The 27,744-nt window shown below is 32.9% G+C and overlaps 1 protein-coding gene across 2 annotated transcripts in view; it reads left to right on the top strand.

Moving 5' to 3' along the window:
- The first annotated feature begins 3,156 nt into the window (after positions 1–3,156).
- The window catches only part of Brinp3 (BMP/retinoic acid inducible neural specific 3), a 381,590-nt gene continuing 357,002 nt past the window's right edge, over positions 3,157–27,744 (top strand). The window contains exon 1 of one of the 2 annotated variants that reach the window (XM_052200491.1): positions 3,157–3,392. In XM_052200491.1, the coding sequence (XP_052056451.1) occupies positions 3,157–3,392 (236 nt within the window). The remainder of the gene's footprint in view (positions 3,393–27,744) is intronic. The other variant, XM_052200492.1, reaches the window with a different exon arrangement.

The raw sequence follows: 27,744 nt of genomic DNA on the forward strand, positions 1-27,744 counted from the left end.
TGTTAAGGATACAGGAATAGCTAGTGTTAGGATATTCTCACTTCTACATATTACCATTTGATACTTCTAAGAAAATAACGAAGATTAAGTAATCATTCTACACACCCATTAAGTAAAGGGAAGAAGGTAGCCCTGTATGTGTATAAAATGCCATATATGAGCAAAGATTATAAGATGTTCATAAATTCATTCTGTTGACAAAATGACAAAATGTAGCTCATTTCACTACATTACATTATATTACATCATCCTTCAAAAAACCAACTTCTAGTATAAGTAAAACAATTTTAGGATATTTTAAGTCCAAAATTGTAGACTATCATTAGTATTTCACTAAATAAATAAAGACATGTAGACTCACAAGTAACTAGGACAGAAAACCAAATGCCACCAGGCACCAACATGTGGGAACAAGCACGGACACATAGAAACTTGCTGTTTTATCTTTGTGTAGGCACGTCTTTTTCAGAGTTAACATTTCCCAGCATTTTCTCCAAAGCTGATTCATTTACTACAAGCTTCATTTTTATAAAGAATACTCTGAAATGTACTAGCATATATCACATTGTATAGCAAAATAAGAAACTATTAGTGACAGGCATGTCATCAGATGGTTCAGTAATTGTTAAATGGTTGAGAAAACTGTGTAAGGAGCACACTATTTTGACAGTCCTATTTTTTTTCTCCTTAATCGTAGAGTTCATTTCAAGTTATCAATCCATTTTTTTAAATTTATTTATATATTTATTTACATTTCAAATGATTTCCCCTTTTCTGGACCCCCACTCCCCGAAAGTCCCATCAGTCCCCTTCCCTCCCCCTGTTTTCCCACCCACCCCTTCCCACTTCCCTGTTCTGATTTTGTTCTATACTGCTTCACTGAGTCTTTCCAGAACAAGGGGCCACTCCTCCATTCTTCTTGTACCTCATTTGATGTGTGGATTATGTTTTGGGTATTCCAGTTTTCTAGGTTAATATCCACTTATTAGGGAGTACATACCATGATTCATCTTTTGAGTCTGGCAACCCTATTAAAAAATGGGGTACAGAGTTAAACAAAGAATTCTCACCTGAAGAATTTCGGATGGCAGAGAAGAACATCATACTAAGTGAGGTAACCCAGACTCAAAAGGTGAATCATGGTATGCACTCACTAATAAGTGGTTATTAACCTAGAAAACTGGAATACCCAAAACATAATCCACACATCAAATGAGATACAAGAAGAAAGGAGGAGTGGCCCCTGGTTCTGGAAAGACTCAGTGAAACAGTATTCGGCAAAACCAGAACGGGGAAGTGGGAAGGGGTGGGAGGGAGGACAGGGGAAGAGAAGGGGGCTTACGGGACTATCGGGGAGTGGGGGGGCTAGAAAAGGGGAAATCATTTGAAATGTAAATAAATTATATCGAATAAAAAAAATGGAACAGAAAAAAAAATGCTCAACTTCATTAGTCATTAGGGAAATGCAAATCAAGTTATCAATCCTTAATGACGTTCCTAAGGAAAAGGCCTTTTTAAAAAAACTTATTTATTTATTTATTTATTTTTATTTTCTATATTCTTTGTTTATATTCCAAATGCTTTCCCCTTTCCCGATTGCCCCCTCCCCATAAGTCCCATAAGCCCTCTTCCCTCTGCCCATTTCCCAATCATCTTCCTCCCATTTCTCTGTCCTGGTACTCCCCTAAAATGCTGGATCAAGCCTTTCCAGGACCAGGGACCTCTCCTTCTTTCTTCTTGGGAATCATTTGATATGTTAATTTTGTCTTGGGTAATCAGAGCTTCTGGGCTAATTAATATCCACTTAACAGTGACTGCATTTCATGTGTATTCTTTTGTGATTGGGTTACCTCACTTAGTATGATATTTTCCAGATCCAACCATTTGCCTAAAAATTTCATGAATTCATTGTTTTTAATTGCTGAATAGTACTTCATTGTGTAAATACACCACATTTTTTGTATCCATTCCATCATTGAGGGATATCTGGGTTCTTTCCAGCTTCTGGCTATTATAAATAAGGCTGCTATGAACATAATGGAATATGTGTTCTTATTGCATGCTGGGGAATCCTTTCCATTTTATATTATTATTGAAATTAAGAGTTGCAACACAGTTTAATATACATTGAGAGCCTCACAGATTGAGCTGGAGGGTGGCCTGTCTCAAAAACAAAATAAACAAAAGCAGATCTCCTAAAATAATTATAAGAGCTGATTATACTCAGTCAGATGAATTGGGTTGAATCTCAAAACAAACAAATAACTAACTACCTAACTAGCTAGCTAACTAACTAAAGCCAGGAGTGGTAGCATGCATATATGAAGATTCAACACTCTTATGAAGAGAAGACAGACAGAGGAGAAATCCAAAAAACCCCTAGACACGTATTTCCGGCATTTGTACAGAACAGCCTACCTTAAACAAGGTGGACGGCAAAAAGTACACACATCCGAGGTTGTTTTCAATGTTCACTCATGCACCGTGGCTCCTGTATATGTGTATTCAAACACATTAATGCCACACACACATACACACACTATATCTATCTATATCTAATATATCTCTATCTGTCCATATCTCTCTATCAATATATATCCTAACATAAATATTAACAATAAATTGTAAAATACAATATCTAATCTATCTATTGTCAAAATTTATTATGTACCTATTTACTTGCTTCATTTAATATAAAGTTTATATAATTTTATATAATAATATAATAAACAAATGCTTATTTTTTATAATATCTATATTTTATATAGAATTTTGCAAATAAGTTAGCAGAAAAATAAATACTCGCTCAAGCTCATTATTGTTTAAGACATTAAATGAATAATCCACTGGATGGCATTGTTATGACATGGCGTGCAATTTACTTAATGATTTTACTTTCTATTGGACTAGAAATTTAGATACAAATTATAAAAATTATATAGCTCTGAAACAAAAGGTAATTTTGTTTTTCTTCGTATTCAATTCTGCTAGTCTAATTTTAAAGACATTTTAATAGGCTATCTAAGATATGAAAACATGTTCAGCTCAGTGCCTCAGCTGAAGTTATCTCTTGCAGGGTAACTAATTGCCTGTGTATTCTGTCTAGGTGTTGAGGGAAAGCTGAGAGGATGAAGGCTCTAAGTCCCCAGTGGAAGCATGATATGGCGGCGCAGAGCTGGTGCTGAATTGTCCTCTCTGATGGCTCTATGGGAGTGGATAGTACTGAGTCTTCATTGCTGGGTTTTAGCGGTTGCTGCTGTCTCTGACCAGCATGCCACAAGCCCCTTCGACTGGCTCCTCTCTGATAAGGGACCCTTCCATCGCTCACAGGAGTACACAGATTTTGTGGACAGAAGCCGACAGGGATTTAGCACAAGATACAAGATATACAGGTATGAAGGAAAGGCAATTTCAAATACCATAGTTGGAGGTTGTGTGTAAATAAGGGCTGCTCCAATGAAAAGTTACAGAAGGGTTATCATTGAGCACACACAACAGTGAGGTTTTTTTGTGTGTGTGTGTCATTTAAAATTATTCTTGTAGGGGTGAAAAGTTATTAGAAAAACAGATAACTGATAATATAGCTCTGAAATTTGAATATACAAGCTAGTTTTCTTGCAAGCTATTTTTCATTATATAGCCTGTGTTTTTAAATTACTTTTAAAAATGTTATGGTGTTCAGCCTAAATGGGAATAAAATCTTTTATTAGTCACTGAGTTTTGTCAACTTATGTTTGTTTACAGGAAAGTAATTATATATTCTTAAGCATGAAGGAAAAGCAAAAGTATTAATATAAATGAGCACCAGACAGATGGATATGATAGCAAACAACACAAGAAGGCCTCAGATGTGTGCTTGCTAACTTTTTTTAAAAATGTGATACCTGAGTTGTTCAAAAGTAGTCCTACATTGAAACAAGCAAACGCTACTTATTCTCACACAACCCAGAGAGTCCATTGAACAGATGATTACTAGGGGTCACTTAAGAGAATTAGATCATATTCTTATTTGCCATTAAGGATGTTTATGCAAATTATTGTTTTGGATTGCTTCTTTGAGGAAGACTTGGCAACTCCAAGATGTTGGTGTTTATTAGGAATACATTTTAACTTATCATTTTTTCTGTCTGTGACTACGTAGATAATATTCTATAAATATTTTATTTTATGCAATATGTGCACCAGAGGGCAGTGTGTTTCAGGTCTGTGCATAGTGCTTTATATAGAATAAAGAAAAATTTTATAAACCTTATCTGCAGACCTTATTTGCAGAAGATGCAGAGTTTCACTTATACAAGTTTCATTTATTGTTAAACTTCCCTCCCCCTAAATGCCTTAGTTTATACAAGGCACCATCCTGTCTAAAAAGCAGGAGAAAAAGGTCTTACACTGAACCTTTAAAGACAGTGATATATAATAAGAATCTTCTGTTGAAATTTATCAGACCCAGAAAGGGCATGTGGTTTCTGGTTGTGCATTTTTGTGAATGCTGCTGGTTTAAGAAGCTCCCCTATACAAACTATGTAAAGATACTGGACTTTAAGACTGTGAATGTCTTGAGCCATACAAGATTTTTGACAGACAGGCAGGCTGACAAGAAAGAATTGATCTATGTTGTATTGGGGTCTCTCTCTAGAGGTCTAAGATACCCTGTGTGTTTCTTCTGGTGGTGTGGTCTGTTGGCAAATCGAATAGCAGACTTTTTCCATATGTTCAGGTTTTGAATTGAACCAAAACCATTATTTGTGTCACAACAGTTAAAAATATGGAAGAAAAAAAAACATCTGTAGAGTCTCTGCCAGACTCATCTACTACTTGTTCTTTGGAAATTTTTAAATGATTTTCATTTGTTTTTCTCATGTGTTTTCTTTGTGGCTAAAAAAGCATGTTCAGATGTTAAGTGGATTTAAAAGGGAAGGTTTAAAATGCATCTTCTGATCTGGGTTATAACATTTTAAATGGTTTTATGCTTTTCTAATGATGCAATCATCATTGATAATTACCTTGAAATGAATAATACAATCTTTTCATTGGAGAGTTTCAGTGTTGGTGAGAAGAGTTCCTTGATTTGTCCAAAAGGTATTTCTTTAATTACACAGGTTACTATATAACTCTCCACAGAATGTTGTATGTGCAAATATTTATTTTGAAGAAATTGACTTTGTTTTGAAAGTATAGACAATCATAGAATTAGGTATTAAAATAACTTTATAGAGGTTGTCCTTATATTTGTCCTTTATATATATATATATTTTTTTTTAAATCAGTTTTAGATGTTGGGCAGTGGTGGCACATGCCTTTATTGCAGAACTCAAAAGGCAGAGATGCAGGCAAATCAAAGTTCAAAGTCAATCGGGTCTACAGAACAAGCACCAGGACTACACAGAGAAATCATGTCTTGCTAAAAAGAAAAGTTATAGTGACTCTTTAATTTCTTTGCATATATTTGCCATAAATACTGATATGGAAATTATAGATATTAACAACACAGATGGAAAATTAATATATTCCACATTATCTACTTGGCTTATCATTTTAAAGACCATATGATTTTCTAAAGTAATCAGCCATATCTACTATTGCTTATGACTGCCATAAAATCCTTCATGTGGCATATTTATTGCCAAATCTCCTGGAAAGCATTAGCTCTGAATTTAGAACATATTAAGCATGTTAACATAATTAGGTCAAATTTCTATCACTAGTCTTTCTTCATTTGATCTCTCTTTCTGGATGCATATCTTCTCTTTCACTTCAAATACTAGAGCAATTAGATGAGATTATTAAAGATCACTGGTTTCACACACCCCAAAAGAGTATGAAATTCTTTTCTCCCATTTCAATTATGTACAGTATTTTTGTTTGTTTTTGCTTTGTAAAATAAAAAGGCCTCTGTTTTTTTTTAAAACAAGCAAATATAAAGTACTATTATATTTTATATTTGGAACTTTTGCAAGGTATGTCTCATTTAAGATATGTAGCCTCCTCTTTGCTTCAGAACTCCATTTGCTGTGTAGTAACAATGCAAATAACTTCCCTCTTCCCTGTTGGAACTAAAAATTTACAAGTGTAAATTGGCAGAGATTTGAATTCCAACTATTCGCAATGTAATATTGTGACATATTTACCTGCGAAACCTTTGTTACTTATTATTGCATTTTATTTAAACGGTTTGCCAACTTCTTTGTTTACTAAATTGGGTGAGTTTAAACAGAAGTGCATAAGAACTGATACTAAAGATCTTAGGAGTGGCTCTAGGAATCTTCGATGGCTTAGGATCTGCAGGATATAGAATATTAGTATGGCACTTCTGTCTTTTGGTTATGATTAAAAACAGAGTTTTAAACAATCATTCATGTTTGCACATGGTTTGAAAAGAGAATCAAAACACACAGCGTTAAAAGGTAACATAAGGGTCTGTGTACATATGGCTCCAGTGGACCAAGAATGAATTCCAAGCATTTACATGATGACTCACAATCAGCCATAGTTCTATTTCAAAAGTATCCAATGCACTTTCAGTCCTCTGTTGGCCTGACATTGGCATGGGACACACAGACACATCTAGGCAGAATACCCATTAAAAATACACACAAAATAAAGTTAAATAAATCTTTAAAATAACAAAAAAGTAGTGAAAGCAGTTATACTGTAGACATGTTTGCCAGTGAAACATAAAGTAGAAATACTTTGGTTTTTAATAAAACCAAATAAAGTAGACATTACTTGGTTTTTAATAGGAACTTTACTTCATAGTTAGATGGTAACGATCTCTAAGGCAGTGTGAATCCACCAGTGTTTGTAAAAGTTTCTCCAGCACGTCAGTTTAACAAGGTAAACTGATAAATCTCCACTCAGCAATTTAACAGCTTATGGGAAGCTGAGATCAGGAAAACTTTATCAATATTGCAAGCTGAGGTCTTTCCTGAACCATGCCTGAGTGTTTCAAGTTCACACCCCTCACAAATTCTGCTCCCGTAATAGAAACATTACACAGAGCTAAAACGTCAAATATAGTTTTTAAAAGTTCTTTTGACTTTCCTTATCCCATTATTTAGTAAACCACCGGCAGAAATAAAATGTGATGGTATATGCATCATTTCTTAGAATCCAAAATAAAAATAGATAAGCAATACTGTTATAATTTGTTTTTTTTTTTTGTTTTGTTTTGTTTTCTGAGAGGAATTTTTCAAAGAACGCTGTACAGGTAACAGTAGAAAAAATTACCATGCATTCTGGGCTTTACTGTTTATTAACCAAGCTTCCTGAATCTTAAAAGGGAAATTATAAGACTTTATCATGATTATTATAATAACAGTATGTAAAACAATAAAGATGATCTGTTCCTGATTTTATACTAACTCTTTGTGAATGGAATCAAGTTTTATTTCATGTAAGGGACATATATAAAATACCTTAGACGTCTTTTAGGAAAAGAAAATATATTTTTGTCACAGAGTAGGAAATGGGAACAAGCTTAATCTTGGTCTGTGATGTGATTGTTTTCTTTCACATATGATGCCACCAAGTCCACCATAAAATGATACTGAATCCTGTGTTACAAACCATTACTTGATGGCATGTACCCAATGGGCTTTCATATCCTTGAATGTCTCTGCCACACAAGCGATCTGCTAATTCATAATAATCAGAATGCAGAAACTGGTTTTTCTTTTTCTTTTATTTTTTCTTTCTATTTATACTTATGCTCCTCAAGCAAGCCAATAATTTTACCATCAAAGACATCCACTCTTTATATTTACATCGGCCTGACTTAAACACAAATCTCATCTCAATGAAATATCTTTTGCCTTAATGACAAACAGGTGTTTTAGGTTTTATTCTACCCTTTGGGATTAACCAATTCTGTTAAGACAGATTGCTGAGACTTTAGCATCTTTATTTTTATTATACTTTTGTAACCAATCTGTAAAAATAACTACTCAGTTTCATCACTATATATATTCTCAGTGATAAGATCAATACTCCTATAATAAAAATAAAATGGGAAGACATAAGAATGTGTAGATCAGCATTTTACCTCAAGTCAAATTTGGGGCCTTGTATCTATGCTTGCTTGTCTTTTACAAGAATTTTATAAATAACTCCTTCATAAAAAAAGCTGAGAGTTTTTATACACTTCTGTTTTCCTGACTGTTTGCTATAAAACCTATTTCTTCTCTTTCCTTGATAACTCCAAGTCTTTTGTTTCTTATATATGATTTTTCAGTGGTTTTCATATAAAGGAGGCTATTAGTCCTAGTGGTTGAATTTCTGTAAATTATTTCATTCGCCAGAAGCACACAACACAGTGCAGTGATAAATTATGAATATTCTAGACAGAGTTTTATACATAAGTAAGCACAATTACTGAGCACATTTATTCTGTGTATCTACCACTGAGATTAAATGATGTAATTGACTTTACATTTTGTTAATCTTAATTCAGAATTTGACTCTACTTAGAAATTCATCCTGTTTACACCCATTGGAAATGTTAGTATAATTCCATTTAAGAATAAATTCATTAATTTATGATGTTAAGGATTATAATTTGATTTCTAGAGTCTATTTTTAAATTTAAGTGTAAATAATTTCATATTATATTTAAAACATGCTTTTAAATTTTATAGTTAAATTTTATCATTTTTAAATTTTACAAAATTTTATAAATTTTATAAACCAAGTTAAATTTTATAATTTCTTTTATTTGGTTATTTTATTTATTTACATTTCAAAAGTTATCTCCCTTTCCAGTTTCCCCTCCACAAGCCCTCTATCAGCTTTCCCTCCACTTGCCGCTCTGCTGGTGCTCCCCTCCCACCCAAACACTCCTGCCTCAACATGCAACAAATTTTATATTTTATTTTAAAATTGAATCCATATTTTTGCTATTGAAATGATAACGTATAAAAAAAATCCTAGTTCATGTGGTTATTTACACATGCTTATGACTCCTGAGCTAGGCATGAACAATTACAACTACAGAATGAAGTAAGTAAGTTTATTATTTAGTGTTTCTGGTTTCATCTCACCATTAACCCTGATTGTCACAGTCCATACATCCTTTTCTCCAAGTTAATAGCCCAAATCATCACTGTTGTCTTTCATTATCCCCAGTCTGGGTCTTTCTTTTTTATTTTTTTATTTTTTTTATTGGATATTTTCTTATTTACATTTTAAGTGATTTCCCCTTCCAAGGTTTCCCCTCCAGAAACTTCCCATCCCACATCTCTCCCTCTAGTTCTTTGAGGGTGTTGCCCCTCCCACCAACTCCAACCTCCCTACCCTAGCATTCCCCTACACTGGGGCATCCAGCCTTCACAGGGCCAAGGGCCTCTCCTCCCATTGATGCCAGACAAGGTTTTCCTCTGCTACATGTGCAGCTGGTAACCTGGGTCCCTCCATGTGTACACATTGGTTGGTGGCTTAGTCCCTAGGAGCTCTGGGGGTTCTGGTTGCTTGATATTGTTGTTCTTCCTATGGGGCTGCAAACTTCTTCAGCTCCTTCAGTCCTGTCTCTAACTTCTCCACTGGGGACCCTGTGCTCAGTCCAATGGTTGGCAAATGTGGAGCAGAGACTGAACGAAAGGCCATCCAGAGACTGGGTCTTAGAAGATACTAATTTCAATATTTTGAAATGGGCAGTACTCCAAAACTTACTGAATTTTGTTAGTCTGCACAAACTCATTTTGTATCATCACTTTCTTTCCATATTTTTGAAAATATATAGGATATATATATATATATATATATATATATGTTATGTATATGTATACACACACACACACACACACACACACACACATTAAAACAGTTGCAAGAGACAGAAAGAATAGTTTGGCCAGGAATTCGCATGTCCTTTCTCCAGCAGAGATTTCCCTGGCTGCTCACTTAAATAGATATTAACAGCTCACTAATTAAACTACCTCTTCTGTCAGCCTGAAATTAGCAACAGCTTAAAAAAATAGCAAAGGCTCTGCTTTGTTGTGTCTGTGTGCTGTCTTATCTTAAAGACACACACAGTTATTATGGAAAAACACACTAGAAAATTAGATTTAAATAAACACACTCAATTAAAATGAATTAAAGTATTTCTTTACAAAGTGCAATCATTCAAAGACTGACTGCAACGTGTAAAGTGATGTTTTGATATAATACTAAATTTAACAATTAAAAGGAGGTTTATTTTTTTCAGATTCAATAGACAAACAAATGGATAGAGCATTTTGCAGTTATAAAAATGAGGGGCATCTTTGAGATAAACTCAAAGAACCTAATTTTTAAATAACTACAAAACTTAATAGTACTTGGTGAAATGGTCTTCTGTCCTCTATGATCCTCCAAGTGATCACCTACCCAGTCCTTACTTATTTCAAACATCTTGACCTGCATCCCATCCCAGGATGACTGATTCATCCTGATAACTGGTACCCGTTAATGTGTTATAAGGTAGAAATCACAACGTTTAGAGACTGGATCTTCTAACTTCTTTCTCATTTTTACTTTTTCAACCTTTAATCTGACTATATAATTTACATATTATTCAGCTGCACATTCATTTTCTCTTTTATTAAAAAAACTAATTATCCTATTGTATTACCATTCTAGAGCAGCAATTGATTTTTCTACTGTTCATGACATTGTCTGTATTTATATGTTATTTAAAGTAATATTAAAAAGAACCCATATGTCAGGCCCATTTGTAAGTCACTATAGAATTTGCTTGTTTTGGTCATTATAATCCAACAGACTTTTAAAGTTGTGCATATTTAAAGATATTTTAAATATACCTTTTTATCTATTCAGAAATATAAATGGATAAATTGCAAGTTTGAAACAAGTTTGAAGTCCTTGTCTTTCAAATTGTAAAATACCAAACTCATATCTCCTAATATGAATTATTGCCCTCTACACATGTAATTTGAAACTTCTCTGGATACGGAAGAGCAATTAATAGATTTTAGTTATTTTCTTGCTAATACTTGTATATTTAGTAATGTGGTTGCTGCTTCATTTTATTGTGGATGCTGAGCAAACTCCACAAAGAATATTGCATTATGTGCACTCTCTATGCTCTATTCATTTCTGAAGTGTAAATATGACTGAACTAGAAAATGCTTTTGAACTAAGACTTTCTGCTAATGCACTCAGATATATACTCTTAGACATCTTTTGTCTGTATTTCCTGTAACTTCTTTTTTGCGTATTATTTTTAAGAAATTAAGATATGGATAGAGATTCAGATTTTGGTAGAGTTCTGTATTAACTGGCTTTCTTTATCATCCAGAAAGCAAAAATTCCAATTAATAATAATAATAATAATAATAATAATTCAGCCTATTTTTACTTTTCTCCTTGCCTCACTAAAACTTATACACACATAATTTGGGATGTTTTCTTTCATTTTCTAACACTGAGTATTTATTATAAGAAATTAGTTTTTATTAGACATGATTCCTCATCAATAGTTTACAAATCTTTGCTTTTGATCATATAACTCATTGAAACTTATTTTATTTTTCTTAATTGATAGTGTGCATAAACAAGCTGTTACTTATTTTGAGAATCATCTTGATTTAAACTGTCTCCTTTATAAAGAAAAAAAGCATAGACGACTGTCACTAGCTCATCAAGCTGACTGATTGGCTGTGTAGATGTGTCCAGGGTTGGCAATGCTTCCCCTCTGGGTGTGGTCTTCCTCAGCACACATGCTAGGGAATGAGGGACCTTCTGGCATCGCATTCAAGCAAAATTGATCAGTTCTTCTTTCTGACAGAATCAGATTCATTACTGACATCAAGGAAAATTTCACTGTTTATGAAAGCTGAAAGTTCAAAACTTTGAAGTAAGAAAAACTTAAGACTTTTACCTTAGATTCAATATCAAAATTATTTTGAGCTTTATTTGAAATGAAAACGAATTTAGTGAAACCTAAGGCTTAATATATTGACCTGATTTACAGTTTATTTCTACATTGTCTAAGCAACTTATACCAAGTAATCTCATAACTGGCTCTAAAATTAGAACTATAAAACACAGGAGTAAGTATGATTAAATCAACTGGATGGCAAAATCAGTTTTAGTGAAGTTAATAGTGTTATTTTCGCTGTAATTTTGTACACCGATCAGACTGCAAACATGCAAATAGGTCAGAATTTTTTTTTGTAGTTTATTTTGTGTGAACATTTTTTTAATAAAGGAGTTCTTGGGAAGCATCGCCCCGAGAAGCCTTGTAGATTACACAACAAATGATAAAAGTCAATGGCAGCAAATGAGGGGAAGTCCTGATTTATGTATGACACAGCTTTGTCAGGTCCAGACAGTCACAAACAAGTATTTCATATATGAAATTTGGGGAGTGTAGACATGGATATCCAGGCACCTAATAAAGTGGCAGTATCATGGGTCCAGGGGTCTCCTTGTGCCTGGTGAGTTCCCTTGGAGCCTTATGGAATCACTCTCTCCTCCACTCTCCCGCAGTTGATCTCAGACCTGCTTTCCTCTACTGCATCCCATTTTGAGTTTGCAATGTTCCCCTACTAATGTAATCTTACCGAATACACTTTCTTTTTTTCCCCCTGTTTTCTTTTACTCATAAATTTAAACCAGTATTCATTCCTGTTATATATTCTGGCTTGATAATTCTTAATTCTGACTAGTATTTGATTACAGATGTTACAATTTGTTTTCTTCACTCATGACTTCCTAAAATTTCATTTGAGAAATCCCTTCCTTCCTCACTGCTACCAACACACACATGCATCAACACACAACACTGCTGATAATAAGAGTCTATGGTAACAATGAATTCTAATGAGTGGAAAGCAAAACAAAACAAAGTAAAAATAAAAAGTTCCCTGCTAGATTTCTGTTTTTTGACAGAGGGACAATAGATTGCAGGGGTTGCAAGAACCTGAAATCACTACTGATCGTGCTCTCTGGAACATGATGTTGGTTTACCCGAGGAGGTGATGATGTTCCTGGGACTGTATTTACTTTTATTATCAATATGCTAAGTGTTTGACTTACATTTTGTCTTCAGGGAAAACCTTCCTTCAACCTTATAGGGCCATTCTCCTTCATTGTAGAGAATGCCCCCTATCTATCTACAAATCTGTCAGTCTCATGTATACCTCAGGCAGAACTGATGTTCACATACTCGTTAAAAGGTACAGAATTTCATTTCTTTAAACATATCTATATATGGTCCCCATGAAAGTCATTTCAGTGGCTTTAATATTAAGGGTTTAATGGTAAATAAAGATATAATTATTTGAAATTTGACTGCTTAAGTGTATGTATATGTGTACCCCAAAGTCCTGTCAAGATTGGAAGAGTGTATTTGATTCCCTGACCTTAGAACTACACATAGTTGTGAGGCACTGTTGTAGGTGCAAGGAAACTGAATGTTACTCTTCTTCCTTAGCAGTATGTGTTCTTAATAACTGATAAATTTCTTCAGACCTTAAGGTTCTTAAGACCTTTATATATTAAAGAAAAAGTCAGCACATACTATTTGTTTAAAGAAATGATGGATTGTGATATTAAAATATGAGTCTCTAAAAAGTCAGAATCATTATCTTTTTGAAAAGCAACTATGGGAATATTAACTCAGGTGACATTGATGGGGCTAATGTTTTGACTTAAATTACACAAATAAAGAGAACAAAGACAGAACAATAAAAACTTTTCTATAAGATCAGGTCATAATTAAATAACTGAAAAATACTGAAATAATATTCAGAACTCTTTCATATTGGCTCATAATAAAATCAAATGACATTTTTCATAATCTGGATTCAAACAACTGGAGACTTAATACAACATAGTGATCAAAAGGTAATTCTGTAATGATGTTTTAATCTGAGAAGGAAAGGTTAATTTGGATTCTCTCATTTTATCATTTAAATGTTCCATGGGATTTTGACAAGGAAAGTTTCATATGGTCCCTAGTACTCATTTTAGCCTTACATCTGTAAATATAAAACGTGAAAGGACAAACTTTATCAAACTTATTTTTCCAGCATCCATCCTTGATATATTTTGTTATCCAAGGTTCTAGAGAAAAGGGAGGGGGAAGATAGGAGAATGAATGGAGAGAAGAGGACTTATGGGACATTTGGGGGTGGGCTGGGAAAGGGGAATGCTTTTAGAATGTAAACAAAGAATATAGAAAATAAAAAAAAATAAAATAAAATAAAAAGATTACTTTCAAAGCCCATATATTTTGAACATTTAAACTGTATGCCAAAAAGATGCTAAAATTTTGAGTTTTTAAAGAGTAGAATGTTAGTCTTGTATGTATGACGTCTCGACTTTCCTCCAAATACCTGTATTAAAACAAATCAATCAGGAAATAAACATACAAATAAACAAACTACTTAAATATTTCCAAAGTTTAAAAGCATTTGAGCCTTCATTTGTTTAAAACTGGCTTCTATATAGAGCACCTGCTAATGAAACAAAGCTGACTTTGTTGTCCCAGAAAGAAGTGTATTCGATGCTTTCTTTCTCTTTCATAAGCAAACTCTAGAGATATTGTTATTTGATATTGAACTTCCAAAGTCTTTTTCTGTGATAACAAAATGACATTTATAGGATATTAATGTTCCTGTAGGATCTCTATATGAGTGTCCCCGAAAGGATTAAATAGCATGTCTAATATATTTACTTTACTTAATAAGCCAGACCACAAAAACATATTTTCACTATAATGTACCAATGTGAACTTCTTCTGAAGAAACAAATTTAAGTTACTTGCGAAGTTTATTTTTCTTTTTTTAGTAGTATAGCTGAAACTTCACAGTAAACACTTAAAAGCTACTTTCAACAGCATTAAGTCTCCTGGAGGCACTGAGCAGGAGACAGGTTAAGTTTTGCCTTACAGAAAGGCTAGTATTATAAGACTTATGGTGATTTATATTAATTACTTGATGATCTACAAATAGGGTGTAATACTGTAGAAAAAATAAGAACAAATATAGTGTTGTCTGTTATTATGGTTACAGAATAGAGGATAAGGTAGGTCATGGACATAACATGTGCTCAATAAACACGCAAGCAAGTGACTAAACTTCCAGTAGGTGGCACTGTGCATTTAGGGTTCAGTCTTCTCAAGTATATCCTCAACTACAGCATCTCAACCCACTAAATCTTAGAGTCTACTTATTTAGTGTGATTTCCTATTGAATAGACTGTTGTATTCTAGATTTGATTTTTTCCGTTGCTATTGTATTACAAATAATGAGCTATTCAGATCATATTGGGGGGGTCTTTTTTTTATTTTCTATATTCTTTGTTTACATTCCAAATGATTTCCCATTTCCTGGTTTCCCCCTCCCCATAAGTCCCATAAGCCCTCTTCCCTCCGCCCGTTTCCCAATCAATCCCCTCTCACTTCTCTGTCCTGGTAATCCCCTACATTGCTGCATCAAGCCTTTCCAGGACCAGGGCCCTCTCCTTTCTTCCTTCTTGGGAATCATTTGAAATGTGAATTGTGTCTTAGGTATTCAGAGCTTCTGGGCTAATATCCACTTATCAGTAACTGCTTTCCATGTGTGTTCCTTTGTGATTGAGTTACCTCTCTTAGGATGATATTTTCCAGTTCCAACCATTTGCCTAAGATTTTCATCAATTCATTGTTTTTAATTGCTGAGTAGTATTCCATTGTGTAAATATACCACATTTTCTGTATCCATTCCTCCATTGAGGGACATCTGGGTTCTTTCCAGCTTCTGGCTATTATCAATAAGGCTACTATGATCCTAGTGGAGCATGTGTCCTTATTGCATGCTGGGGAATCCTCCGGGTATATGCCCAGGAGTGGTATAGCAGGGTCTCCCCAATATGTCATGCCCAACTTTCTGAGCAACCGCCAGACTGATTTCCAGGGTGGTTGTACCAGCTTGCAATCCTATCAGCAGTGGAGGAGTGGTCCTCTTTCTCCACATCCTCGCCAACACCTGCTGTCTCCCAGACAGATTATTTTACATAACAGAAAATTATATTAAGATAACTAGTTATTGAACATTGCATTTCCTATTATCTATTTATAAATTTATAAGATTAATATGGCAAATGAGAGATGTTATCAGATAACTTACTTAGAAGGAATTTTGTTTTATCTAGGGAAATCACAGTATTTAGCCTCAAAAAGGGTTAGTTATTATACACATAATAAGACATTATTTCTAGAAATGTTTCTAGAAATGATGCACACAAATCTAAAATATATATAGATCAATATGGTGTTTTTCTCATTCCATAAACCCTTAATCATTGTTTAAACGAAAACTGGAGCAATATATGCCTTGATATGTATGCAAATTTTAAAAGTTAATTTGTAAAGAGTGTAGAATGCTAACTTCGGCGAAAGTTATAAGGAGAAATATTATTTGCATCATTAAAGTGAAAACATAAATTTTAACTAGTTTAAAGGAAAAGCCAAACAAGAATACTGAAACAAATAAGTAGTCTACTCTATTGTGAAGAGAAAAATGTCCTTACCTTAAAGCTACTTCCACATTCTTAACCATCGTCTAAAAGTATAGAACTATAAAAATTCTCAAATACTGTGTAAGAAATATGTCCTCGGAAGTCCTGGAAAGATTGCATAAATTGTTTTAGAGACAAGGAAGTAGCCTCTATCTCTTTAAATGTCCAAGTTAAATTAATGTTTTCTTCTAAATGCATGGGATTAATATTGACCGTTTATAATCTGCCTATCTGATTCACTTTTTTGTGTTAAATGTTTTTAATCACTTTTTGTCACTAGCAAAAAAAGATACAATTTTCAAGCTAATCATGCTTCTTGTCAATTGAGCAGTTCCCATCATGAGATGCCCCCACCACCACCATATAATAACTAAGAGTGGGACACCCTGTCATTCCTATATTGAGAACTCTATTTCCTCTGTATGACATCATCAAGTCTTTTGGTATCTAACAAGGCCATCCTCTGCTGCCTATGTGCCATGATTGAGAACTCTATTTCCTCTATACTACAGCATCAAGTCTTTTGGTATCTAACAAGGCCATCCTCTGCTGCCTATGTGCCATGATTAACTCCATGTGTACTCTTTCGTTGATGGTTTTGTCCCTGGGAGCTCTGGGAGTATTGGGTAACTCATATTGTCACTTTTTAAAAGCATCCTTAGCTCTCTGGAAATTATTGACTTGGAAGAGGGAGTAGAAAATAGAATAGTAGAGTTGCTATTTGTAGCAATCTATAGAGACTATGTGAAGGATGTCTATGGTGGATTTAAAGTAGCTTATGCAAACATAGAAAAATGTAGCTTAGAGTGAATTTAATCTCCTTGAACTCTTGATCTCTACAAAAACAGTATCTAACAGTTTCAGCTGTTAAAAAGTGTACAAGTCAAAAATGGAAAGATGGCTTAACAGTTAAAGAATGTACTATTATTCCATGGTGGCACAGTTTGGTTCCCAATACAGATTACTTAGGACTATTGTAACTCATTATTCATAGTGTTTCAATGGCTCCCATCTCCTTGGGCATCTGTGCTCATGTACACACACTCACATACAGGTACACCTGCATAACACAATTAAAAATATATCAATAGCAAAATAACCTATTATTAATGTTTATTAGTCTGTACTTTCTGTTTTAATAAATTAAATTATATTTTTCCCAATTTAAAATTAAAACAATGTATTTAAACACTTTGTTTATAAATTAGTTAACATGAAAATTGTATTTTGCACTCTAAGCATCCAATGTATCCATTTAATGAATCCTTAGTTTGTTTGAAATTCTTGAAGTGAGATCACCCTTTTCCTGTCCACCTGGCAGATTCAGGCCTTTTTAAAAGATGGATTACACTGGACTTCAGCTGGAAAACCCTAAAAAAAGACTAATACTCTAGTCCTGTGGAGATGCAAACTTTAATTCTATCTCACTTGCTGCAGTGGGCAGTATAACTGCAAGCTAAAGCAGATAATTCTTATTTCAAGAATGTTAGGCTGGTGCCACAGGCTCTTTCACGGTAAAATTGTAGACTCCGAGTCAAATGTAGAGCACTTGAAGTTGTGAGTTTATAACAAATGGAAGTGAAAGCACAATAATTAAAAGGACCTTTCAGTTTTGTGTACATGTATAATATGGGGTTTTAGCATTTTGAATGATGCAAAAAGTGAGAGTAGAAAATTTTTTTTTCAATTGGGTTGTCAGATGCACATTGTGTTTCTTAGATAATGTTATTTTGGAAATAGAAGAAATGTACCTATAGACAGCAACTAGAAATTTATCATTTTCACTAGCAATAAAATACTGTGGTCTCCGCTTTTCTAGATGAGAGCTAAGCTCAGTGAGTCATAATGTCTTAGGAATGAGACTAGAAATCAAATTACATCACAGGTTCTATTTGTTTCCTTTGAATTTTGTGTGATTTATAAACTTGCCTTTTATAGATTTTGTTTTCAGAGTATACCAGTCCTATTGTTTTTCTGTGCATATTTGAATATGCTTTATCACTGTGTTCTCTCAGAAATGTTCTTCCTAATTGTTGTATTTTTTTTTGTTTGGTTTTGGTTTTTGGTTTTTTGGTTTTGTAAAACTGAATTTCCACCAAGGTGCTTCTGTTTATAGCCAAATTATATTACTCATTTTCAATGACTATAGACATACAGATATACATTTGAATACCTTAGGAAAAATTGTAATACTGCATGTTCACATTAATTTAATTTCTACCATTAGAACACAAGAACAAAGATAGTACAGAGAGGAATACTAAAGCAATGTGGTTTATTGGAGAGTTTTCAAGAATGTTTGTATTTAATTTATGTGCGTGGTCTTTCTGGATAGAAAATGAAAGAATTTGGTCCAGTTTAATAATCAATTAAAGTAATTATCATAAAAATAACATTCACAAGTGTAAGTTCCATATAAATTGTTATCTATAAGCTTGTATTTAAATATTTTATGTCATCCTGTACTTATGGAAAATCGACTGCCATTTTGGAATCAGTCAATTAATCAATACCCATTATTGCAGCTTTTCTGTCAAGTTTAGGCAATAGTTGCTCCCATTTTCAGAATTAATTATATTTAATATAACATCCCAATCAAGAAATATACTACACCTTTAAAACTGTATGTATTAATAATCAAAGTGAGGAATTAATTCATAAAATTTCATCAATTACTCATTTCTCACCATTTGTATTAATTAACATGTTATCTAATGATTCAATGACACAATACATGTCATAATTTTTTAGGGATATACAAGTCACGTGAAGTATATATTAATAGGATATATTTGAGTTGTTCACACCTCTGATACCTCCATTTCTTATAAATTATTCATTAAGTTTGAAGGAATGTATTATACAGATCATCTCCAATGGAAAGAAAAACATTTAAATTACTTGTTTCATAAAGCTACAGCACAATTTTTTTGTCAATACTTCAGCATTCTACACTAATAAAATGTGAAATGTCATTGCTGCTTTTAAATCTGATGGTTTTTAAATGTCACTAAAAATGTAAGTTGTCCCTATATAAAGCTGGAAAATGCAAAGTTTTGATGATAAAATCTCACATATAAGACACTCAAATGTGCTTTAGCAATAGAGTTCTGTCATGTTCATGGTACTTGTATTTTATCTCCCTTGAGAAGTAACCTTCTTACCATTCTCTTTGTCCTAAATACACTCAGCCCTTACACAAATCTCCCCTCATTTCTAAGAAATGTGAGAACTGTTAGGCCACCAGTATTGGACTGAGCCTTTTCCCCCTTCACTATTTGCCAGTGAAACTTGACATTGATGTGAATTCTGGTTTCCTTAAATCCTGGTTTGGAGAGAAGTCAGCATTAAACTTAGTTGGTATTGGCCTCCCTTTCCTCACTCAGCCATGCCACACCCCAACTTATTGAAAGGAATTTCTGACAAAATGGCTAATGAGTGTCATGGATGTCATTTTAATTAAATAATTAATTTAGAAGTAAGCTCAGACTTGTTCTGCTCCTACTTCATTGTCTTGAATGCTGGAATTAAAGATACATATGACTTCACTTGGCCGGACTGATTTTAGGTGTTTAATATATTTTCCTTCTGTAATTTACCTAACCTGGATAAAAGAGAGCTTTGTAGTAAATAGCTATGTTGAATAGCAATGAAGTCCTCCATTATGAAGCAAAATGGAAAAGATCAGACTCAAATGAAGTCAGTTTTCATTAGAATTGTCTTAACACTCTAATCTAATCTTCCTATTATTCAATGAGAAAAAATTTTAGTCTCAAGCAATAAGAGCTCTGTTGTAATTCCTCCTGAAAAATATCATAAAGATCATGAAGGTAAACATGCCTAATGTGTTTTTATCAAAGACTCCTACACACAATTAATATTAATCTAGTTCATATAAAGTAAGTTTATGTCCTACTGTTGAACCTCAAGAGACAGATGTTGATTTCAATTAATTCTCCAAGTGATCTTTGTTGAAAATCCAGTGCATTCAATTTTCTTGACAATATGGAAGTAGCTGATCATGTATTAATTAAAGCTCTAAATTTTCATTATTCCCTTGCTACTTTGGTAACTCGAAAGCTTGAGCAAATTACTTAAACTCATTCATTATTTACTTTGTTACCAGTAAGAGGAGAGGAGTTATTATCTGTCTTACAAATTTCTTATGATGACTCAACATAATAACACTTATCAGAAAACACTAGAATGATGGAAAGTCATAACTTGTTGAAATTGGATTAAGTTCAACTTGCCATCTTGCATGATAAGTGCTGCTCTTTATAGTGAGGACAGGTTTCCTTCCGCACTTACACTGCCATTGATTGATTTATTCTTCTAATGTTTATTAGACTCTTTTCTAGTTTCTTTTACTTTATTATTTGACATCTTATTTTGGAAGAAACTTTTTAGATAGGGTCCTGTTTCTTAATCATAGTTCTGATCACCTTGTCATCCTGACTAAAGCGTTAAATGTTCTAGCATGATGTCGTGGCCCACAGTTCTAATTTCAGCAGATGCTTTTTGAAGATTGCTGCAAGTCTGAGGCCCATCTGGGTAATATAGTTACTTGTAGGATAGGTAAATTACAACGTAAGATTCTGTCTCAAAACCACAATACCACAGTAATAAAAACAATAAAACTTTTATGTTTCATTATTACCACAACTGAATATATTGACATTCTTATGAGAACAAGCCTCAAATTAAAATCTAAGCTAACACAATACAAAACAAGCCAATGAAAACTGAGAGTATTCAGGGAATCAAGCTTGAAGATGGCACTTTAGGTTTTTAATTATGATACTATGTCTATTCATTTTTAAAAACACATCTTTCCCGTTTTTAGAAATCAACCTTCTGAAAGCTGGAATTGTTCAGAGGTACAAGATGTATTATAAAGTCTCAGGCCACTCATGTAATTTAGACCTACTTTTCTGATGTCATTTGATTATTTTATGTAAATGGGATCCATGTTCTTTTATAGATGATTGCTTTAGTTGGCATTCTGCATGGATCAAAATATAAACAAAAATGAAGTGTAATTTTTAAAGACACATAATAAGGAATGATTAAAGGATAATCATCATATTCAAGATGTTCTATGCTTTGGGTAGCTCCTATCACAAAGTAATTTTGCTTTTTCACTTATTTATTTGCATGTGTATATGTGAATCTGTATGTGCCTCCACACACATGGGTGTGGAAATACTTTCACTACGTGGGTCACAGAGATTAAAATCAATCCATCATGGGTAAAGGCACATGTCCTTACTTGCTGAGAACCATGTATGACCTGATACAGTATTTTTTTTTAATTTATGTTCTAATTTTATTGAAGGAAACAAAATATACACATTGAACTCTTGGCAACAGATGGGGGTTATTTGTGTAAACATTTTCTCAAGCAAGGTTCATGAAATTGTTCAAATGCAAATAAAACATTTTGTAAATTGACTCCTTCAACAGAGACTATAAATGCAAGATACCACCAACTCCAAAATTATCCAGTGAACTTACGCTAGAAATAACTTAGTAATTCAATCAACTTCTGCCAATGGTTTCTGCGGACATAACTATGTGGTGTACAGCTGACATGGTTGTGAACAACTTCAAGCAGAATCAGCAGCGATAACCTCTGCTGTCAATCACACATTTTCAAATGCCCTTTTTTTGTAGATTTGTTTCTTATCTTCCTAATTTTCAGTTTATCTTTGTACTAACATCCAAAAAGGATTCTGTTAACATGTAAGAAAAATTAGACTACTTTTATTTTTTGCTTCTCTAACTCAAAATATTGTCTTACCATAAAAATATTATTTAGGTCATTGCCACTGGATCTTATGTCTTCTAGCCACGTTTCCTTCTGGTTACTCTTTATATGAGCTCCAGACCTGTTGGTGTTTGAATTGCTCAGACTGTACTATGCCAGAGGCTTAATATTTTCTGTGTCCTAACCAGGATGCTTATTGTATATTTGCAGTTTTCATGCTGAATACGAAGTATCAGCACAGCAACATTTCACCATCTCAGTAGTTTGCAAAAATGGGTACCACTTTAGACTTCTACATCACCATTCCCACTCATTAATTTTCCCAGTGGTTTTTTCTCTTTTCTTCACTTGAATCTGGGTGAGTATATCACTTGTAGATTCTTAAGTGATATACAACTAATTTTCGTTTACTTGAACCTCTTATAAATAGATTTTGTTCGAAAGTTCTAATGTAAATCAGCTAAAGTGGTTTCCAATTTATAAAATAAATATATTCAATGCATTGTTTAGTTTTATCATGAATTTTAAATATAGTTTTAAGTAGAGTTTTATGATTTTGAATGTATATCTTTATTGTGTATATGCTTTATTTTTAATAAATTCACAGTGAACATCTAGTGAAATGCCTTAAACTGTACATGAGAAAGTTTTATTTAAAAAATATCAATTTTAGAAAGAAGAGTGTGAATGTAGAAGGGTGATTTTTAAAATTACACTTTATGGCATAAATGAATCTCTAGATAATCTCTAGAAAATCTTTCAATAAAAGGTGATGGCAAAACAAAGCAAAGAGTGACTTGTGGGTAAATTAATGTTCAGACAGAGAAATTATATTTCTTGAGAAAGACACATCTCATTCTGGAAGACTACCAACGAAATGAAATTATCTAAAACAGAATATGCAACTATTACTTTGATTACTTTTGAAATAATAAATAATGAAAGAAATGGGGACAAGCACTGTTAATCTCCAACCTGGCACTGATGATACCACTCAAAAGCAATTAGTGATGTGTTCTCCAGAAGAATGAAAATTTAAATCAGCAGAAGAGATGAGGTTTTCTTTGTATGATGTGTCTGGATGAGCAAAATCCTTGGAGAGTGTGCATAGTTCATAAAACCAAGAACAAAACAAAAACCTGGTAAGGGTAAATTCAAGTTTGCCTAGAATAGGCAACAAAAATAGTTATATATTGTAAATCTTCAGTAAGTTGAATGTTCATCAGCTGTTCATGCTGAAAAAATATTAATACGTGAATTATTTGGTGAAGACAAAACAGAGTGACCAATGGGAGAATAGTCAATAAGTATAATACATAGGAAACCATTAATTATCCCAGAAAGAATAATTTTTATGGATATTGTAGAATGATTTTTAATACACATGCTGTAACAAGGAGTTATAAAAAGGCAAAAATTCCTAACACCTTTTGCAAAAAAAAAAATCTTACCATAAAAATTAAGGAATATGGGATGTGGAACAGTTAGAGGATGGACTGGGAGGGGAATAAAATCTGGAGTGTAAAATAAATAAATTAATAAATAAATTAATAAAATAAATATTTTCAGGCATAATTTATTGAGAAGAAAAATGTATTCTTTTTCAAAATCGAAAGAATGTAAGAATTTCTGCTCACAAAAAATCTTGTAATGACACATAAGGTAATTAATTGTCCACTGCCAATGTATAACACTGGTTTAAAACAGTACCACTCTTTTAGAATACAATTCAGAATGACAGGTTAACAAAATTCAGAAGCTTGTATTTTACTTGAGAGTTTTCACAATGAAAATTCAGAAGGCAGAATCCTCTCTTGATGCAGTTGGGAGCACAGTTTTCTACTCTCAACTTACTTACAAGAAGTAAGTTGAGAGTAGAAAACTGTCCTCTATACTCATATAACTTAAGTACAGACTTGCTTTCTCAGCTCCCAGAATTTTAGTCTGAGTAATAGCAGAAGTCCTTAACCTCTAGGGCCTAATATTTTAGAACTGAAAGTAAAAATTAAAATAGAAGGCAATTTAAATCTGCATAGCTCAGATGCAAAGATAAACTAGTTAGCTGGCAGGAAATTCAATATCTTCGTCTATCTTCTATTGTTCCAGGGAGCACTCAGTACTTTCTATGTAGCACACCCTTTAATTTTCATATTCACCAAAGAAATAACTATTATTTAGATACCCTGGAGGAAGATGGGAAGCAGTGAAATAACTTGATCATAACATAATACTTCAAAATACAAAAATATACCTCATACTACACAGGCATTTAGAAGCTGCTTTTGAGAAAATGTGTTGACTCCTCACATGGACTCCTATGGGGGGGGGATTGAAACCCAGCAAGGAGAATTTGCATCCTGAACATTAGCATATCTCCAGAACCTTATTTTACCATTTAAAAACAAATGATCACATTCCACAACTAGATATAAGACAATGATGTGTTCATGATGAGGATAACAGGGATGTTAATACTGCTCAGGCATACCAAGACTGACTGACTCACAAGTCAGTGTATTCCTCTGTTCTTTGTCCCTAGCGTGAATGTAAATCTGCTTCTTCTGCCTTTCAACTCTTTGTTTGTATACTGGAAAATTCTGGCTGAGCTTTGTCTGTTAGGTTTGTGGGAGCCCTTTGTTGTAACATACCTAACTCTGTTAATATTCTAACAATTTTACTTTTAACAAATTGCTTAATAACTGCATTATTGTTAGTCAATAAAAAATATGTCTAAGAAATAATTATATTGTCTGAATGTAATTTGGTATATCTCTTTATATATTTCCTTCTAGTGTACTGTATCCATGCATCTGTTTTTTTAATTTAATTATTATATTACACATAATTAAGTAAGAGTTTTTAGTAGACGTGAGATGTTAGGATGGCAAAACCTCAGTGGGATTAAAAAGTAAAGCACACAAAACTTACATTAGAGAACTAATATTGCCACCACAACAAGGCCATTTCCTCTTTTCAATTTTAATTTTATGAGGTAGGCTATACCATGAAAAATATAAGGTAAAAATATTTTATTTATTCTCAGAGAAAGAAGCATGAACATTAGGTCGTGGTTTTACCACACGGTTTCATCACCATGTTATATTTCCCAATTAAGGGATACATAGAGACTTTTACAATCTTCAGACTGACCTGTGTTCCTCTTAATCTTCAAGTCCTGTAATGTATATATCAATATACAATACGATTTCAGAACTTTCTTGCATTACTAGACACTGTACATGCCAATGCATTTAAAGTTTTACTGATTAAAAATAAAATTCTGGGCTTTTCATTATTTATTGGCTGTTCATGAGAGTAAAATTTATTGGCTTCCTGTTGAAATGAATACTGTTAGAGAGGAAAATTTTATTGCAATGATTTTGTTTGAGCCATTTACCTTTCAGGAAGGCACAAATCAACATTGTTTGGGTCTAATGGTTATTGATTTGGAAATAATTCTAACAAGTATACTTCTTTAAGGTCAAAGAAAGGTTTTGCTAACTTAGCCATTGTACAACATTATACATTGCCTCAGCCTCTTTCTGCAGAATCCATTTAATTTAACTCAGTTTATAGTTCATGTTCCTGAGACAGAAGCAAAATTAAAACCCTTTTAATATTTTATTGTTAAATTGGGTGAGATTTTTCAGAGTAAAAAGGAGTACCATTCTTTGCTAATCAACAATTCAGGCATTTTTGAAACAAACTGGCACATCCTTAGTACCAGTGCACTTAATCCTATTGTCTATACCGTGGACATAAATTGATCACTAAAGAATAAAGAAGGAAAGCCTGGTACCTTGATTATGGGAACATATATAAACTTATTTGGTATACTATCTTTGTTGGGTTCATAAGCTATTTTCTATCACCCAGCTTCTCATTTTATTTTTTTCATTTGCAGTTATTTAACATGTCAGTTTTGCTCGTGTCTGTCTTCAACCTGATTCTTATTTATTGTTGTAGTTCCTTGTTCCCTTGAAGTTTTCTCTCAGCTCATCCATCTTCTCCTTAATTGAAATCCTCTTTTGGCTTTCTATGTTTCTTGCCTGCTGCACAGTTTTAAAGACAGGAGGCCACCATGCATACTTCTTTCAAACAACTGGTACAGTATGTACAATTTTTCTAATGTTTATATATATATATTTTTTTTTTCTGGAAGACGAATTTCTAAATAAAATATCTTTAGTATAGAATTAATTTTTGTAAGTCTAGATAATTATAGAATGTCTCTACAATAGATTTTAAATATCCTGAATACTTTGAAATCAAAAAGATTCAATGTTTATAACCAGAAAACCAAATTGCCCTTAGTATCCCTCAATTCTTCTATGAACAACAGGAATATAGGATGTTGGACAGAGTTCCTATCCAACATTACAGTTAAATTAGGCAATTCCTGATGGTATGGAGCTGAGATGATATAGCAAGACACTGCAAAGATAAGAAGCATATGTGTGACTATACATACATACATAATAATGCATGATATTGTTCCAAGATTTAGAATTAAATAAATTAAATGTTTTCACCATAAAATAATAAAACTCTGTTAAGGTAATAGATGTATTTGGCCTTAATTAAACATTGCATAATGCAGAAACCTATTAAAAGATCAAATGGTACTAAATATGTATACATGTTTTTAGTATCAGGAAAACTTGCTTTCACTTTAAAGAAACAATCTATGCACTTGTATACATTTAATTATGAATTACTAGCAATGTTCTCCTCCACTTTCCATGGCGCTGTTGTCCTTAGTGCAATTAATCTGTTCTTCATTTTAAATGACCCTGGTCAGCATCAAGTTGTATTTTGAAGCTTAGTGTTTAAGATGAAGAAAAATGGGAATGGAAATAATAACAATAATAAGAGTTTATGTGTATAAACTTTAACATAAAGTAAATAGAATATGAGGAATCTCCAACATGTATTTCAATCTTACACAGCAACTGATACAGTACTTACAGTTTTTTTTCTAATGCTATTAAAAATAAATATATTTTGGAAGATGATTGTCTTTCTTTATATGTATAGTGATATTCAAAAACTGAAATCAATAAGGACAGACTGAAATTATATTAATATAAGCATGCTATGTGCTGTCAATATTGTATTACAGTAATGGTCTTTCATTAAAACTTCTAGGGACAAGCAATATTTTCTTTAAAATAAAGGTGTTCTAATAGTAATCAAAAAAGCAAAGTCTTTAGAATTAAAGTGTTACTGTGTGATAAGTGTGTATGTTTTGTTTAATGGCAGAGTGATATTTTAATATTTTAAAACCTAACAAAGAAACCTTTAAATAAGAACAGAAAAGGAAATAATTAAATTATTAGATAGCCTAATCTATAAGAAAAGTTCTATTTTATAATATGAGTAAGCATAAGGTAGAATCCATTCTTAAAGGACTACAGAATTTTCCTTCTCAAAATGCTAAATGTAGGAAAAAAACACAATAATTTTAAGATTCATGA

This window comes from Apodemus sylvaticus, chromosome 12, assembly GCF_947179515.1.
Source record: "Apodemus sylvaticus chromosome 12, mApoSyl1.1, whole genome shotgun sequence".
NCBI classification, from domain to species: Eukaryota; Metazoa; Chordata; class Mammalia; order Rodentia; family Muridae; genus Apodemus; species Apodemus sylvaticus.